Source organism: Eremothecium cymbalariae, chromosome 2, assembly GCF_000235365.1.
Source record: "Eremothecium cymbalariae DBVPG#7215 chromosome 2, complete sequence".
NCBI classification, from domain to species: Eukaryota; Fungi; Ascomycota; class Saccharomycetes; order Saccharomycetales; family Saccharomycetaceae; genus Eremothecium; species Eremothecium cymbalariae.
This window is the reverse complement of record NC_016450.1, coordinates 1,007,269-1,024,513: the sequence shown is the minus strand read 5'-3', so window position 1 is coordinate 1,024,513 and position 17,245 is coordinate 1,007,269. Positions and strand designations below refer to the sequence as shown.

Here is a 17,245-nt window from a genome sequence, read left to right as displayed (position 1 = left end):
TTTTACGTAGCCACTGCACTGGAACCCTTATTTAGACACTTCGATACCTTATTATAAAATTGACTCAAGGACTTCAAAGGAAAACTCAATGTATCAAACATATAACCGGGCAACTGTGCTTGCAAGTGCTTTAATTCTGATACGCTTCGGCGTTTCAACAACGGAATGTAGACAACTTCTGTATCCAATGTCTCTGAATTTTTCACAAAACCCAACTTATAATCCATTACTCCATTCTTACTCCCTTGCGACGTATCAAACCACAACCCAGTCTCATCCTCATACGACTTGTGCACGCGTACCCCACACAAATGTTCAAACAAATCCTTAAGAATATCCGCCTCTTCCTGCAACTGCCGCCTCTTTTCATCAATCTGTCTCCCATCCTCCTCTAACTCCAGCACCTGCTCCCTCAACCTCTTAATTTCTTGATCTTTCGTACTCAACTGCTGGCTCAACAACGTGTTTTCGTATACCACCTTGCTCACCGCAAGCTCCGCATTATCCAACCTTTGCTGCACCGCATGCTTATACCTACTCAAAGGATCCATTGCGTCTATCGCCACCAAACGCTCCGCCATGTCCTTCTCGTGCATATCTGACTCCTGCATCGATGCCATCTTCTGCTCATCACCTGTCCGTTCTTACAGCTTGACGTGAAGGGCCCGATCAAACTAACCATTACCCGGTTCAAATATAAGATCCAAGATTTGCTCCATTTCAGGACAAACTAATGCAAATAAGAACTTAACAAGGCAAACTGGCAAAGCATTCTTTGATAGGATTCGATAGAGCAAAGTTTGGTGCTAAGGCAGTGTTTATCTTGACGAAAGAAGAGATAAGGAGACAGCCGGTAACAGGAAGATATCTTAACTTGGAACATTGACTTTTTGGAAGGAGGTTGAGACTCGCAATAAAGGAGCAATTTTCAGTTTTATACAATAGATCTCTGTATTCAACTTAACAAGTAGACAAGGATTAGCAATTAGGCCACAAAAGAGCAGAAGATGTCAAGTTCGGTGACAGCGTCGCAAGCCAAGGTTAATGAACTTTTGGAGGCTATTCGACAGGAGTTTAATAATGTGTCGCAAGAAGCAACCACTTATCGTCTACAGAATCAGAAGGACTATGATTTTAAGATTAGCCAGCAATTGGCTGAAATGCAACAAATTCGGAATACTGTGTATGAGTTGGAGCTAACTCATCGGAAAATGAAGGATGCTTATGAAGAAGAGATTAATCGTCTGAAGCTGGAATTAGAGCAGCGGGACCGTCAGTTGACGCAATATGCACAAGGTTCCTCTGTTCCAATTCCACAACCTGCTGCTGCGGCTGCTGCTGCTGCTGCCGCGGCAGCAGCCGCTGCTTCTCCAGCTCCTGCGGTAGTCGGCACGACTGGAGCTACTGCATCCAACACGCTACCTTCTATTGGGGGGGGTGTCGCTGGCTCTAACGTTTTACCCAAGTCGAACACCATTTCATCTCCACAACACCACCATGCTGTTCCAGGTAGTGGGCTGCCCCCACAGTCGTTAGGTTCTGCTCCAATGGCTCCTATGGGTGCCCATCAGCACTTACCACAACCCCATGCTGCAGTGTCATTGCAGCCTGGTCAGCCGACTGCCGTAACTGTGGATGCACAACAGCAGCAAGAACAGGCCCCCTCCTCTGTGGTTCCGCATCAGGACCCATCAAATGATCACTACTTAGTTCCTTACGATCAAAGGTCAGTTCATTCTAAGCCCATTCCAAGTTTTCTGGTAGACTTGGATTCTCAGCTCGTTCCCGCTCATTTGAAGAGGCAAACACCAGAGTACTACGTGTTATACAACCCGGCTTTACCACGTGATCTCGATGTTGATCTGCACCATTCTTTAGACCATTCCAGTGTCGTTTGCTGTGTTAGGTTTAGCAATGATGGTGAGTACTTGGCTACTGGCTGTAACAAAACTACTCAAGTCTACAAGGTCTCGACGGGTGAATTGGTAGCCAGACTTTCTGATGATTCTGTGAGTGGAATCAACAACGAGTCTTCTAGTGTGGTTGCTGGTAATGGTGCAACCGAAAAGGGTGACGAAAGTTCTGCTACTATTCAACCAGGCTCTTCCTCTGACTTGTATATTCGTTCCGTTTGCTTCTCCCCAGATGGAAAATACTTAGCTACTGGTGCGGAGGACAAATTGATTCGTATCTGGGACTTATCAAGTAAGAAGATCTTGATGACTCTACAAGGGCATGAACAGGATATCTACTCTTTAGATTATTTCCCTGCCGGTGATAAGTTGGTATCTGGCTCTGGTGACAGGACGGTTAGAATATGGGATCTCAGAACTGGTCAATGTTCTTTGACTCTATCCATTGAAGATGGTGTCACCACCGTCGCTGTATCTCCAGGAGATGGAAAATATATTGCTGCAGGGTCCTTAGACCGCACTGTTCGCGTTTGGGACTCGGAAACTGGATTTCTGGTCGAAAGATTGGATTCCGAAAACGAATTGAGCACTGGTCATAAGGACTCCGTTTACAGTGTGGTATTTACTAGAGACGGACGAAGTGTGGTCAGTGGATCTTTGGACAGATCGGTAAAATTATGGGATTTACGTGGATTAAACGGTCAGAAATCTCACGCTACCTGCGAAGTTACTTATACAGGACATAAAGATTTTGTGCTTTCTGTTGCAACAACGCAAGATGACGAATACATACTTTCTGGTTCCAAAGATCGCGGTGTCTTGTTTTGGGATACTGCCTCTGGGAATCCATTGTTAATGTTGCAAGGACACCGCAACTCTGTTATCTCTGTTGCTGTTGTAAACGGATTTCCATTGGGCCCTGATATTGGCGTATTCGCTACTGGTAGTGGTGACTGTAAAGCAAGAATTTGGAAGTATACTAAGAAGACTAGTTCCTCCTCAACAGCAGGTAAAGTCAAAGAAGTTAAGGAATAATTGATTGCCGCAGAGTGATCTTACTTTTATTTGTATTGTTATCACGATCTTTGGAGAAACTGTAATATTATAACCACAAACAGCGCAGTCAAAATATAGAAAGCTCACAGCGTACCCCAAACATACACATTATTTTTTGAGTGCAACAACCAGAGAAATTCCAATTACTGATTCAAACGTTTCTCCACTTGAAAATATTATAATTATCCATAACGAATATTTGAAGAACAAGTAATATATATACCCTTAGAACATTTCTAAATTGGAAATATGTCAGAATATCTATACAGTTAGAAATGAAAACAGAAAGCTCCTATAATCTCTACCTATATAATTGTTGCATCGCCTCTATCATATCCTTGATCAGTCCCTAAAAATGAGGCTGTTGCAGTTAGTTAATTTCACAGCTTGTCATTTTATATAACATAGAGTATTACGTAAATTGAGTTGGCCTTCTTATTTCAACCTCCTCAGATATGCCAGCCGATAGCCATATCCTTTATGCAGTTGTTATGTTCAATTTCGTCCCAGCTGATTTTCTAACTTCAGCTTATACAAAAATGACGCTCTAGCTATTAGTTTGAATCGGAGAAACGCTTTTTGCCACTTTGTTCTCAGGCATCTAAAAGTAAAATACTCACAATTTTTGTTCTATTCTGGAGGCATAGGAGGTATGAAAACACTTTAGCCATGGCAGCCATTGGTTTCGCACTCCTCAACTATATCTGAAGTTTTCAAATCAGTATGGCATTCCTGGTAACTACGCCATATCGTTAAATGAACTATTACGGTTATAAAAAATACTATATATATACACAAAACTGGTGGCCAAATATGTTACAAAATGTTGTATTGTTAACATAATTTATCTCTTTCATCTGGAGAATCGCCTAGTCTGAATAGATTGGATAAATGGTTGAAGGAGCCGCCAGAGTTTGTTAACCAATCATCGATACCTGTATCGAAGTTAGCCCAAAACTGATCTACCATTGACTTCATAAGTTGTTGATCATAAATGGGCATGGAATACACATAAGGAGGATAGTGTGTCGATGAAGGAATGGTTATATCAGGTGGGTTCAGCTGTGCATGCTGAGATGGTTGTTGGACAGAGAAAGGTGTGAGCGGTACGCCCACTGATTCCTGCTTTATTACTGGATGAACATATGGTGGAGTGCCCATGAACTGCTTCATGTTATGAGGTTGTTCAGCTGGAAAATAATCAATAGGTTGTTGTTGATAGTGCTGTGATATAGGTTCGTTTATCTGTTTTTGATTATCAGGATGTTGGTGTTGTTGCTGCGGTGGTGGCGATTCTTGCTGCGGTTTATGCTGTGATTGTGTCTGATGTTGTTGCAGTAGTTGTTGTGATGACCGTTGAGATTGGTGCGCTATTTTTTGCGGTTTTTGCTCCTCCTGATCCTGAGATTGTTGTAGTTGCTGTGGATGGTAATGATGTGGATGGTGATGCTGCAGCTGATGCTGCTTTAAAACTGACTTAGGATGTTGAGGTTTGGAGTGCTGCTGATATTGAAGATCTGGTTGTCGTTGTTGAGGTTGAAGTTGAAGATGGGGTTGCGCTGTCTTGTAAACCAGAGGTGGCACGAAAGTCTGTTCTGCGCCGTCAGTATTAAATATGAGTGACTCCTTCGTTTTTATATCAGCTAGCACCGTATTCCTGCTTTCGATAGCGCTTTCCAGAACAGCATTACATATCTTTTCCAGTGAAGTCAACACCATGAAAGGGTACTTTCTTTTTAAGATTTCTAGTAATTTTGGTCCCATATTTCCCAGAAATTTTTCAAACAAGTTGCGTATCTCACCTGCAGCTGCAGTTATACTAATGTAATGATCGTTTTGAACTTCCAAAGTTTCAATGTTTAAGTCAAATACAGACGACACAGGGTCATTAGTATTAGTTCTTTGGCTACTAGCATCGACGCACATCGTACAGTCGAACAACAACGTATAATACTCAACAATTGCTCTGGTACACATTTTGGCCATTATACATATACCCAGCTGTAGGTGCATCATTGGATTATGGTGAGCATTCTCAATCCTCTGTGGATAATAAATAGAGTCCAATTCAAAATATCTTTGAATGATAACCATCGTTAGTTTTATGGTATAGAGAATGTATTGGAAGATTGTGGCAAAGTTTTCGGGCGAAAAATCATTATTAATTATCAAATTAACCATACTCATGTGGAACATTGTTGACATGAAAAGCATTAGAGATTCGAGTTCCAAATACTCCTGGCCATTTAAATTCTGACGATGTAAGTAAAAATTCAAAGGCTTATATTTCTGTCGGACAAATTCTCGAATATCTTCGATCAAAACCTTCAAATCCGGAGTTCTAATCGGGGAATGGATTTCGATGAGCACAGATCTGAGTTTCACTATAACTTTCTTCAAAAAGTACATGTTCCCTGTGTTCGGGTTTGAAATAGATTCTAGAGAGACAGTATTTTGGGCAATATACAAGGGAACCCCCGTTGCAAGTGAAACGTCAATATCGATGAATAAGACCCAGTGCCACAAATTTTCCAAGTAAACCACTTTATCCTTATAGGTTGGATGGTTTTTGTAAAGGTCTTTGATATCTTTATGGAAACCCATGTGTATAGCTGTAGTCGCAGCTTCATGAGCGAAGAACACTGTGTGAATACAATCACCAGCGCTCTTGCTAAACAAGTCCCTATAAAAGAACCGTAACAAAAAGAATTCTACTCTCTCAACATAGAACACTTTACCGCTAAATGAATTTGAGAGGTACTTTAAAAATAATTCTAATTCTGGAGGTGGATACTGCCCGTAGTTAACAATAGAGAAGATTAAAACGATAACACCAACGGGGTAATAGTTGTTTTTCTCAACTGGAATCAAAGAGATAATTGGTGATTGCCCAGAAATAGAATTCTTGGGACCTTTACTGAAGCATGTATAGAAGTCCCGCATTACTTTCTCACCATCTAAAAAAGAAAAATTCCGATAGAATGGGGATTTAAAGGCGAACTCGAGAGCCTTTCTGATCACCTCATAACTTGGAAGACTATGTTTTAAAGCATCCAATATGGTTCCTACATTTCCTCCTAATAATGGTATATCCATCATATCTGAGTCAGTCATAGAAGTATAATTGTTGGCCTTTTTCCAGTTACACCTCGCTTTCCTTAGTTTGGTCCATATAGTACTGGAATAGTGATAAAAGCGAGGACATAACGCGGCAACAACGGTTCGATACGAAGTGGGGCCGTAGAAAACTGTCCTACCATGCTTTTCAATCACTAAATGAAAGTCAGACAATTTGTTTAAAGAATCCACATGGGTAGATGCAAAATTTTGATGAAGAAACATTGGTATCATCTCGCTTTTCATTCGAGCCAGCTCCGTTTCCAGTTCGTCGATTCGTCTTAACAACTTTACGTTGGGTGTTGAACTAAAAAGTTCCCTAGAATTAACATCATGAGTGAATTCTGAAAGGTAGACACATTCGGGTAATCCCTTTGAAACACAGGTAGAACATTTAGGTCTAGCCTTATCACATTTCACTCTTCTTTTCCTGCAAAATACGCATGACTTACTTACTTTTCTTCTTGTTTTCACAACTTTGTTATCTGATTCTGCCATCCTAAAGTAACTATACAACCTTTACAACTTGTATATGGTCCTAGATCTGATAAAGAACTTTATTTAGCCACAATATCTTCACCAACTTGGTTTTGAATCCTTTGAAAACTTCTTAACACCTGATCAGGCCCTGTACTCTAGTAAGAGCCAATTAACAAAGCCCAGAGGGAGGATGTGAAAAGAATCAACACTCACATGTAAGCTGCCCTTCTCAAGATTCCCAACCATTGTTTTTGTTGCGGTATTGTTTCATGTAAAGTAGTACAGTCGGCAACTGCCCAGAATTAGACGCAGTAAGATTCACTGCGGACTCAATTGTCTATACCTTAAACGGTTTTAGTGCCGGGTAAGCATAGTTTCGAGGACTTACGATCACTTAGGAGGGCCAGAAGATGACTGCAGATATTAATGCTCGAGGATACGACCGAAGCGAGGATACAGAGGCAGATAACCCACGGATGGGCCGGCATTCTTCATAGTAGATATACGAGAAAGGGGTTAATGCTAATTTAAAATGAAGGAAAGGGGGTATTGGACCCCTTTCCTTCGTTTTATTTGGTTCTAATACGCAACCGTCTGTTAGAGATTTTTCCTACACACTAGGCAGATGCACGGCGAGAAATGTTTCTTGGCATGCACATCGATTGTGAGTGGAGTAATCACAGATGAGGACTGAAGTAGAGTGGTATGTTTGCCAGATTGCATTGTAATTTAACAGAAGGAGAAAAGGCAGAGTCCGTACTAATTTGGGACAATGACCAAGAGGAAACCCAGGCTTTAGCTGCTACAGTAACTGTAGATGATATGAGAAAATCGAAATATGGATAAGATTACTTTTCAATCAATTTTGGGCTGATATTAATAAGCATCTCAACATTTCTTAATGCAATAGATGAAAGAGCAGAGCAGCAGATGAGAAACGGTTTTTTAAGTAGCCCATTGTTGAAATGCATCGGTTGTTTTAAAGATTTAAGTCAGGAGAGGGTTGACTGTGACAACCCGTAGTCAGCGTGACTATTGAGTAGCTATATGCACCCAAATAATTCGTTGCCCGATAACGCAAACCAATCCAGCACTAAAAAGTACTTCTTTGTCTCTAATTTTAGCGATGATCTCGCATTTATATTGGAAAATTGGTCCAGATTTTACCTGAGATAAGTGTTTTGATTTAGGGGAATTGATACTTATTTCAAATCATCTTAAAAGGGAAAAGTTCATAAAATCCGCGTTATATTTCCAAAGGTTATTATTGCTATTTTAAGCTTTTATGCCAGTAGTCATTCATTAACTGAGTTTCAACGTATGGTGATGAACGCTTGCTGCATATAACTAACAGCTCTATAAGCAGTCGTCAGAACCACTAATACAAAGAATGTGAAAGCACATTTTATTTCATTTTTTAATATGATAAACAATAGATCTCCCTCGTGAACCAAAACTTCAAAAGCTATTGGAGATGACCAGCACCTCATCAGTTACCCCAGACAAATCTAAGCAATCTAAATGGGTATATTATCAATCAAACTTATCGTTAAGGCGATCGCTGCAGTAATTAATAATAACACTAATAATAATATTGTTCTTATTGTTATTATTTATTAATATGGTCTGTATATATCTGTGTATGGTTCTGTAGCCTTTTAGTAATGGATTGAAGTTCTGTTACCTCCCAAAGAAGTATATGTGACTATGTGGATTTCCATTATTGGGTATAATACTTCCAATTTTCGACCTAGATGTCATTAAATTTTCTTTTTCGTAGCATATGAATAGTGGATTCTATGCATAATAGCTCGCATACATAAGAAATGACTCTTTTTAGATACATTCTACCAACAGTGGGATTCAACAATCTCTCTTCGTCCACATACAGCATGAAAACCCCATTGACATGACCTTTTTGTAGTCACAATTTGAACCTTTATAGAAAGGGATTCTTTTGCATAGGATTTGAACAAAGCTTATTTGATTGTACGTCGAAAGTAAAGATTCTTGAACACATAAACACTACAGCAAATTCGTGCACAGACAGCTGGAGCATTTAGTTTTTAACTTATCGCACTTCAGTTTGAAAGGAAGCAGCTTAATCCAAATTCAAGGGAGATTATGTATATTTGCTTCAAATATGCAAAAGTTCTATACGCAGCTGGTTTTTGGCGGAACGCCAGATATACATTTCCAACACAAGTCCAGGTGAAGGGTTAACAGTAATTAGCGCACAACATAAGTCGGTAGCTGCTTATTTGTCCAGATATATCAGACCATTCTATTTATTTTTCTGTGTCCCACTAAAGTAAATTGTTGTGCGACGAATATACAAATGTGTTAACGGTATTCAATAAAAGGATGAGAGGAAAAAATCTATAGCTACTCAAAACATTCAATGAAGCAACAAAAAGATTCTTATCATTTTGGTAAACCTGTCTCCGGATTAATTAAGGAATCTTCGGTCAATTGAGGACCTGGTCCAACACTGGTTAGAATTACTCTAGTTACGCACTTGTGTAAATCATCATCCAAATTACAAGCCAAATTATCCTTTATGCAGGTGCTAAATTTAGCTAAAAATTCATCCAACTGCTTTCTAGTATATTTGACTTCCCAGCCGTTGTTATTTTGGAACACCGTATAAATAAAAGCAAACAGCCTTGTTTCATTTTCCGCTAGGTAATACAGGACGGCGTTCGGGCCAGCGTCAAAGGTATAGGCAACTATGTTTTCTTTGTAATATTCATTGATGAGATGACATAGTTTGACTATCTTCTTGGATGTGTCGTTCATGTAGAAAATGGGTGGGAAAGAGTCTAAGCAAGTAGCGTGGAATGAATTAGAGTCTTTCATAGTTAATTCAGCAAACTTTGGAAAGTCCTTGTCAATTATTGCCTTTGTCATTTCTTCGTATCTATTGGGGACAACATTTTGAATTCTTTGTTGGAATAAATCAGAACTGTTGACCGTCAATTGCATACCGCTTGTGGAGGGTGTATCCTTCTTGTCGGCACTTACAACCAAAATAGCAGCCTTGATCTCAGGCCAGTGATCCACATCTGCTATTTGGGAGGCTTTACTGTCAGACCCATCCTCCAATTCACCCATTTCCCATGCAACATAGCCTCCATACAAAGATCTGCACGCAGACCCAGAGCCCTTTCTTGCAATCTTGGAAAGCTCTGATTCATCTTGGGGTAATTGATACAACCTTGCAACAGCCATAACCAAAGCGGCAAACCCGGCTGCAGAAGATGCCAAACCGGCTGCAGTTGGGAAGTTGTTCTCAGAGACAATATGCAACTTCCATTTAGAAAAAGGCGGTAAAGAAGGGTCCTGAACCTCCATATGTTCTCTCAAAATACGCAAGTCCTGAAGACACTGCTGCGATCTTGGACTCTGAAGTGATTCGATTTCCCCGTTCAGCCACAATTTGTCTTCAACAAACTCAGGCCCAGTAGCAGCAGAAGTTAAGGTTCGCAAGTCATCTTGAGCTAAAGTGACAGAGATAGAAGAATTGGTGGGCAAATTTAACGCAGTATCCCGCTTACCCCAGTACTTAAGGGTCTAGATTAGCATGTTAATAAGTTAGTATTCTTAGCTGTTGCTGCTGAGGTAAAATTGTAAAATAACATACAGCAATATTAACCGGAGCAGTAGTGGTGGCAACATAAATTGTCATTTTTAAGGTGACCCAGGCTTCTTCTTGTATTAAGAACTATATGATTTAGTCGTAATCGATTCCCTTCAACCAAATCAAAAGATCTTAAATATTGATATTTATTATGGTGTACTATCACTGATTTGCTGCCGCAAGAATTTTGATTGGTAATTTAAAATTTTATTTTTCAAATTAAAATTACTGATATGCTACAGATTTAAACGTTAAATACTTTTGGTTCTGTGAATAATCCTAACTCATCTTATTATAGTTGTTCGAGCCAATAAATCGATCAATGAATTATCCAATATTACGCAGCAATATTATTCTTAAGAGGCAGGCCTCAAAGGTGACTAGTTTGAGTCGCTGTGTGGCCTCATCAATCCGCTTTTCCACGACATTGGTTTCAGAAAAACGTCCAATCTTTGCTGCAGATGACTTAAAACAGGCTCAAAAGAATAGATTGAAAGCTCTTGGCCCATATATCTCAAGGTTGCCGGCTTCGGTGATTCCATATGCGGAGCTAATGCGGCTAGAGAAGCCAGTTGGAACGCTGTTCGTTTTTGTTCCAGCTACATGGGCTGTTTTGATTGGAGCTGCAGAGGCGTTGGTTCCTCTGTCAACAACTTTATATACTCTTGTTGTTTTGGGGGCGGGTTCTTTGGTGATAAGGGGTGCTGGTTGCACTATTAATGATCTTTTGGATCGTAAGATGGATTCTCAGGTGATTCGCACCGTGGAGAGACCTATCGCTAGTGGGCGTGTTAGTGCTAAGAACGCATCCATATTTTTCGCTGCTCAGACACTTGTTGGAGTGGGCTTACTCCTTCAATTGCCGGCAGACTGTTTGTGGCTTGGTATGGCATCATTCCCTTTGATTTGCGCGTATCCTCTCTTTAAAAGATTCACCTATTATCCACAAGTGGTGCTATCGGCATGTATCAATTGGGGCGCGTTAATAGGCTTTCCAGCGATAGGCTTGATTGACTTTTCTAGTATGATTCCACTGTACCTTGGTAGCTTTCTGTGGTGCATGACATATGATACAATATATGCACATCAGGATAAGAAATTCGACCTGAAAGCGGGTGTTAAGTCTACTGCTCTGAAGTGGGGCAACAAATCCAGAGCGATTATCACTGGTATGACAGCAGCGCAATTCGGACTATTCGCTTTAGTAGGCTTGAACAGTGGACTGATTGCTGGTCCAGGATTTCTCGCAGGGCTGGGTATTTTTGGTTATAGGATGTTCAGCATTGTTCGTAAGGTAGATCTAGATGACCCAAGGGATTGTTGGAAACATTTCAACGCTTGTTCAACCAATGGTTACTACTTTACTGCTGGGCTGGCGTTTGACTACCTACTGAAATTCTTTGGATTCTTGTAATGTAGAAAGGTTTCGAGGCAAAGAATGCAATCCACCACAGCCCTCCATGTTTCAAATTTATTTGACTTTTCAAAAAATGACTATGTACATATAGGTACACACGTAAAATCAGTATAAGACCTAAAGTTATCCTAATATCTTCTTCTTTTTTTACGATTTCTTCATCACAATGTCTTTGGATTTGATTCCATGAAGCTTAGTACGCTTGCCAGATTGGATTATCATGTTATCAAGAATACTAGAATCCTTCTTTATCACAGTAGCCGGCTTAACTTCACGTGATTGTAAATCTGCAACACTGTCATCACTAAATAAAGAATCGATAATACGTCCGTCGTTCCTCCAAAAGTTGCCCGTCCGATTAACAATAAACTGGCGTTGTAAGAACGGTTTTGTAACATCTGTTAGAAGAAATGCAAACGTTGACTTGTCGTCCACACCTTGTTCGCCCACACCAGTGTACACCCGGGTACGAGGCCCCCGTCGTATGCTTTTCAAAGGAGCAACATAAGTCACGTCCCCCCCAAATAATGCGTTTCTAGTCAGTTGACACTGCGGTTTCATCCCTGGGATATAGCGTATTTTGGTGACAACACGCGATGGGAAGTATAACGCACTTATGCATAGCGCGAAGGGAATAGATGACAAAAGAACAGAGGCTGTAATTCTTCCAAAAAAAGACAACCTATCTGACGCATACCACGGCACATCATGATCTTGATTATCATTACCCAACTCCTCCTTCTCTTTGTATAACTTAAAAGATGTTGATAATGACCAATCAGCAAACGAAATTCCATATCCAAAAAACGTCGCAAAGAGAAACCATGGTCCTATTCGGAGTAATCTACCAGGTTTGTACGAATATATTTCTTCTGGAGCAGTCTTTCCAATCAAAGTAGCCAATTTTGCAGAAAACTTCAACGACATCTTCTCTAACAACCATTATACAGGGAATCTGTAGTTCATCGATTTGGTGAAGAAGTTTGTTGGTTTCTGGAAAAATCTAAAATTTTCAATTAAAGCTTCACCACATATACAGACAGTGAAACACCTAAAGAACCATCTTGGCAATCCTTTCAGATGTATATAAATGTAGTATATATGCAATACAGATTGACGGGCGAATGTATATAGCCGTTAGTTTGACTTGGCAAATCTTATTAACCCTTCTTTGATGCCTTTAGGATCAGCGCCAACAACTTTTCCTAAATTATCACCACTTTGAAAAAAAACGAATGTTGGCATCGCAGTAATCCTACAATGGCGTGCAATATCTGGATTCTCATCAACATCGACTTTGTAAAAGTTTATATCTTTAAATTCTTGGCTTAGGTTAGCAATATGGGGGGAGATTGCTTTACAAGGCCCGCACCATGTGGCATAGAAGTCAATCAAGGATAATTTCTTGTTAGAAATTGCAGTTTCAAAGTCTTTAAAGGAAGTTAACTGCTTAACTGTAGATTGACAACGAGTTGAAGTTCTATATAAGACCAGCGGCTTAAAAGTAGCTCTGAACATAACTGCAGAGTCAAAAACTGATATAGTGAAGCTTCTAAGGTCCCAAATAGGTGGAAGTAGGCGTTCTCTGCTGTGGTTTGTTCCCCTTTTCGCCAGGATGTTAAATTTTTAAGCATCTTTTTTATGTCAGTTTTAGAATTTAAAATCATTCATACATAATGTCCATTACACTCAAGCTAGAAACCAGGTGGATATACGTATATACACACCAGGTCGATAATATATATATATCTGTCATACCAAGGGAAAAAAAGAGTTGGTACATGTTCCGGTTTTAATAATCTATACACAGGTCGAAGAAGTACCGTTTTCTCTTCCTCTATCTTCTCGCATGGCTGCATAAAGTAAAGACGAGTATTCGCTCCAATCCGGCAAAGCAAGTCAAATAATATGCAGGGTCCACTATTATCCCGTCTTCAAAACATTGGAAATCCCATATTTGCAGCTTCCAATATAGCAATAGGTCAGAGAAGGGCACATCGGACAGGTTCACCAAAAAACCAAAAACCAATACAAGCGGGGAAGTAGGAAAGCAGGCAGGCAGGTAGATAGTATACGGATTTCCTCATCTCTCAAACACCATAAAACCTCTATTATTAGACTATTTACATTGCGTCATCGCACATACCTCTTTCCTCCAAACAAAAAACCCCCGCCCAACACAACCTTCAATGGCCTCCAGCCAAGGCAAAAAGTAAAATAATAATAACAAAACCAGAATAATTAATATATACCTCTGGTCATCTCCATACACTTCTTTTTTTTTGTTGTTGTTTTTAATTCAATCATCATCATTGAACGCCCAGCCACAATCCTCGCCTAATGCCTCTCTGTGGTTTTCTATCAGGTACTCCTCCACGTCTAACCCATATTTACGCCAATTGATCTTCGGGGAAACGGCAGCTCGCTGTGACATCTTCTCCAAGGTAAATATCTCACGCAACAAAGGCTTGTTCTTCATCAGAACGTCTACAAACTCTTGGTAATTCCTTGTCTTGTCCAACTGCTGATAAAGCTGTTGCATCTGCTTTGAAAGATACCGCAAGTCAGGCAGCTGTCCTGCCGCGTGGTCCCGAGCCTGCTGCAGTACCACATAATCCCTGTTCTCCTCCAACGGCTCCTTTTGGAACCTCTCCAGAGACATCCGAAGAACATTCGACATATGCACCATCCCGCTGCAACGCTCCTCTGCTATCCCCGAGCCCCTCAACTCAACTCTCTTAGCGCCCCCACCTCCCTCATCCTCCCCAATATCCCCTGGCCTATCCCCCGCCTCTGTCGCTCCAAACAGTCCCAACGAAAACAAACCCTCTACCTTCTGAACCCCCCTGCCTGCTGCTGGGTCGTCCCACTTAAAACTCTCTCGCCGAGTGTATTTCTCCCCTACACTCCCAATAAACCTACTACAAAAATAAAAAAATACTCCAAAATAAAAGAAAGCCCTTGCTTGACAAGGAAAGGAGAGTCTTCTAAACAGCGTCTTCCAACTTTTCAATTAAAACTACCGTCCTGTTCTACTCTCTCTTTTATCCGTCTCCCTTTAGTACCCTCTCACTCGCTGTCTCTCTCTTCCCTGAACCTTGTTTTTATACTATAACTAAATTATTACCCACCCTGCTCTGCTCTTCTCTGCTCTTCTCTGCTCTTCGCCACTCTCTCTACCGTTCTCGTTCTCTTCTTGCTCAAAAACCTTTGCCCTTTACTGCTCTTTGCTCCTCCTGTTTGATACCCGCAACAAACCTGCCTTATACAAACAAACAAGCAACTCCTCAACCTCTTCCCGTGTTGTACCAGACACCCGATGTGTGTTTATTTGTTGTGATGTTTCTGCATTTTTTCCTCTTCTGTTTACGAAGATGTACCAGAGAAGCTTATTCAGTTTATACGCCCCCTCTGGCGGAAAGTGGTGATTATGCCATTTGCCACCGACCCATTATGGAGTTGCCTGATCGGGAAAGGCACGTGACCCATGTGTCACGTGCTGGGTCACGTGACCCAGACCTGTTGTGCAATAAAACGCCACTTAGGCCGAAGGACGTCCAGTGAGGTAAGTATACCAAGCCGTAAGATCCAGTGAGAGTGTTGCCAGTGGTCCGTGGATTAGACAGCAGTTTGGAGTGGAGGGCTGCTTTCTATATGCTCAGAAGCGGTATAAAAAAAAGGGCATCATCGTTTATCAAACTGTCTTCATACAAAAAAGAGGCAAAGAGACAGTTTTGGTGTTGCTAAAGGTGTGGTCTAGAGGAAAGTTTCTACGAGGTTGAGAGTAAGAACATTGGTGCAGTCGTGGTGGATCGTATGCTGAAAGTTAGTAATAAAGAGGAACAGACGGAGGCGTTGGTTGAGGAGGTGGTGCAGACGCCGCCTAGGAAGATGAATCGGATTGTTGAGGAGGACACGCCGCCTCTTGCGGAGGAGCCGTGTAATAATAGTCCGTTGCGGCAGGCGGTTTCGTTGTATTCGCTGGGTGGGGCGAACGATTCATCTAGTTCTTTGGTGATGAATAAGGGGTTTACTTTTGGTGGGGATGTGAGTGGGGGGGAGAGTAATAGTACGAGCTGGGAGGTGGGGATGCCTGGTGCCCCCGGGTCGGGTAGTGGGAGTAGCAAGCGGAACTCGTTGAATTTGAATAATGCACAGGCGTGGAAGTATATTCCGCAGCCCAAGCTGCCTCCGGTGATGAGGACGCACTCGCCGTCGCCTGATCAGGGGGTTGCGAAGGGTCAGCAGCAGCAGCGGGGGTCTTTAATAATGGACGGGGCGCCATTCAATTTCTCGTCTTCGTCGTTACAGCCTCCAACGTCTTCTAGTTCTAGAGCTTCGTTCCGTAGGGGTCATCGCTATAAGCACTCCTCTGTATCTATGAATTTCTTTCAGGAGCCGGAGGTCAAGGTGCCGCTGAACATTGCCAAGTCATTGCCGATTCCGGATCTATCGGACTTGCATATGAACATGAAGTGGCCTATACATCACCTACAACTAGGACTTACGTTGCTGCAGGCAGTGCTTTGTATGGTGATCTTCCATCTTGGCCAGAGGCATGAGTGGGGTAACTTCTTGACGTTGTCTCATTTCATCGTATATGACATTCTTGGCTCATTAACTATCATAGTGGTTGATATATTGTCTCAATTTGAGGTCTGGGGCACGGGTACGATAACTTATCCATTCGGGCTCAATCGTATTGATGTCCTCTTGTCTTTTGGATTTGCTGTATCCCTCTGTTTCGTTGGACTCGATTTGATCTTCCATATTCTTGAAGAAGTCATTGTCCTGTTTGTCGAGAACGGTAATCATGATCAGCATGCGGATATTGTTGAGAGCATCCCCCATTCGCACCACACTCATGTCGAGAGCAATTCTCTTCCTCTGTGGTATTTGGTGCTCTGTTTTTCTACGTTGCTGACTGTTACAGCGTTGTGCACCACCTTCAATACGAAGAACAATACTGACATTAGATACAAAACTAAGACGCCCATCATCACACTGGCCTACACTTCTTATCTATTATGCTACCCAATAACTTTGCAGTTCACAGATTATGGTAACTATGTGGCTACTATTTCTATTGCGCTGCTAATTATATCATACGGGTTGAATGTGGTCGCATGGACGGGTACTGTGTTGTTACTCGGGTTCTCTGCTACACCATTAGAGGCGCCAGGGTTGCAGTTACTATCTGATACAAGTACGCCCAAATTATCAACTTACCAACAAAAAATAGCTGGTTTGTCGGTTAAAAATCCCCATCCAACCAGTGCTCGTCTTGGTTTGCAACGTTTAAGTGATAACTATGAACCTACTGTTCTCAAGGCAAGGATCATTGAGCTTATTGAACAATTACCTCATTTCAAGATAAATTGTAGTTTCAATTACTCCGATCTAGTGATTTCTAAGGTTAATTTTGACTTGTTTATAGTACTTTTAAAACTGAACATGAATGGAGGTTCTAACGAGGAGGAGTTGGACCTGCGGTTGGCAATCCACAATTGTATTAAAACTTTATTCTCGAAAGCAGAAACAACAATTGAGATAGAAAGGGTGTGAGTTTTATGTTCAAAGGGCGCCAATTTAGCATTATTCTCTCAGAATCAAAAAGATAAA

General features: G+C 41.2%; 9 protein-coding genes across 9 annotated transcripts; 3 read left to right on the top strand and 6 right to left on the bottom strand.

The window, feature by feature from the left end:
• Window positions 1-2: 2 nt before the first annotated feature.
• On the bottom strand, window positions 3-620 carry CSM1 (Csm1p; the record flags this gene model as incomplete). Its single annotated transcript, XM_003645014.1, has 1 exon — window positions 3-620. The coding sequence occupies one exon, from the start codon at window positions 618-620 to the stop codon at window positions 3-5; it is 618 nt and encodes a 205-aa protein (XP_003645062.1).
• A 387-nt stretch (window positions 621-1,007) lies between these two features.
• On the top strand, window positions 1,008-2,948 carry TUP1 (chromatin-silencing transcriptional regulator TUP1; the record flags this gene model as incomplete). The annotated part of the gene is made up of 1 exon (XM_003645013.1): window positions 1,008-2,948. The coding sequence occupies one exon, from the start codon at window positions 1,008-1,010 to the stop codon at window positions 2,946-2,948; it is 1,941 nt and encodes a 646-aa protein (XP_003645061.1).
• Window positions 2,949-3,803: 855 nt separating this feature from the next.
• Ecym_2522 (Zn(II)2Cys6 transcription factor domain-containing protein) lies at window positions 3,804-6,584 on the bottom strand (the record flags this gene model as incomplete). The annotated part of the gene is made up of 1 exon (XM_003645012.1): window positions 3,804-6,584. The coding sequence occupies one exon, from the start codon at window positions 6,582-6,584 to the stop codon at window positions 3,804-3,806; it is 2,781 nt and encodes a 926-aa protein (XP_003645060.1).
• A 2,406-nt stretch (window positions 6,585-8,990) lies between these two features.
• Window positions 8,991-9,920, bottom strand: MVD1 (diphosphomevalonate decarboxylase MVD1; the record flags this gene model as incomplete). Its single annotated transcript, XM_003645011.1, has 1 exon — window positions 8,991-9,920. One exon carries the CDS (start codon window positions 9,918-9,920, stop codon window positions 8,991-8,993), a length of 930 nt encoding a protein of 309 aa, XP_003645059.1.
• A 608-nt stretch (window positions 9,921-10,528) lies between these two features.
• On the top strand, window positions 10,529-11,620 carry COQ2 (4-hydroxybenzoate octaprenyltransferase; the record flags this gene model as incomplete). Its single annotated transcript, XM_003645010.1, has 1 exon — window positions 10,529-11,620. The coding sequence occupies one exon, from the start codon at window positions 10,529-10,531 to the stop codon at window positions 11,618-11,620; it is 1,092 nt and encodes a 363-aa protein (XP_003645058.1).
• A 150-nt stretch (window positions 11,621-11,770) lies between these two features.
• Window positions 11,771-12,550, bottom strand: MRX15 (Mrx15p; the record flags this gene model as incomplete). The annotated part of the gene is made up of 1 exon (XM_003645009.1): window positions 11,771-12,550. The coding sequence occupies one exon, from the start codon at window positions 12,548-12,550 to the stop codon at window positions 11,771-11,773; it is 780 nt and encodes a 259-aa protein (XP_003645057.1).
• Window positions 12,551-12,760: 210 nt separating this feature from the next.
• On the bottom strand, window positions 12,761-13,141 carry TRX3 (Trx3p; the record flags this gene model as incomplete). The annotated part of the gene is made up of 1 exon (XM_003645008.1): window positions 12,761-13,141. The coding sequence occupies one exon, from the start codon at window positions 13,139-13,141 to the stop codon at window positions 12,761-12,763; it is 381 nt and encodes a 126-aa protein (XP_003645056.1).
• Window positions 13,142-13,922: 781 nt separating this feature from the next.
• AHC2 (Ahc2p) lies at window positions 13,923-14,303 on the bottom strand (the record flags this gene model as incomplete). Its single annotated transcript, XM_003645007.1, has 1 exon — window positions 13,923-14,303. The coding sequence occupies one exon, from the start codon at window positions 14,301-14,303 to the stop codon at window positions 13,923-13,925; it is 381 nt and encodes a 126-aa protein (XP_003645055.1).
• A 1,136-nt stretch (window positions 14,304-15,439) lies between these two features.
• On the top strand, window positions 15,440-17,188 carry ZRG17 (Zn(2+) transporter ZRG17; the record flags this gene model as incomplete). The annotated part of the gene is made up of 1 exon (XM_003645006.1): window positions 15,440-17,188. The coding sequence occupies one exon, from the start codon at window positions 15,440-15,442 to the stop codon at window positions 17,186-17,188; it is 1,749 nt and encodes a 582-aa protein (XP_003645054.1).
• Between the last annotated feature and the right edge of the window lie 57 nt (window positions 17,189-17,245).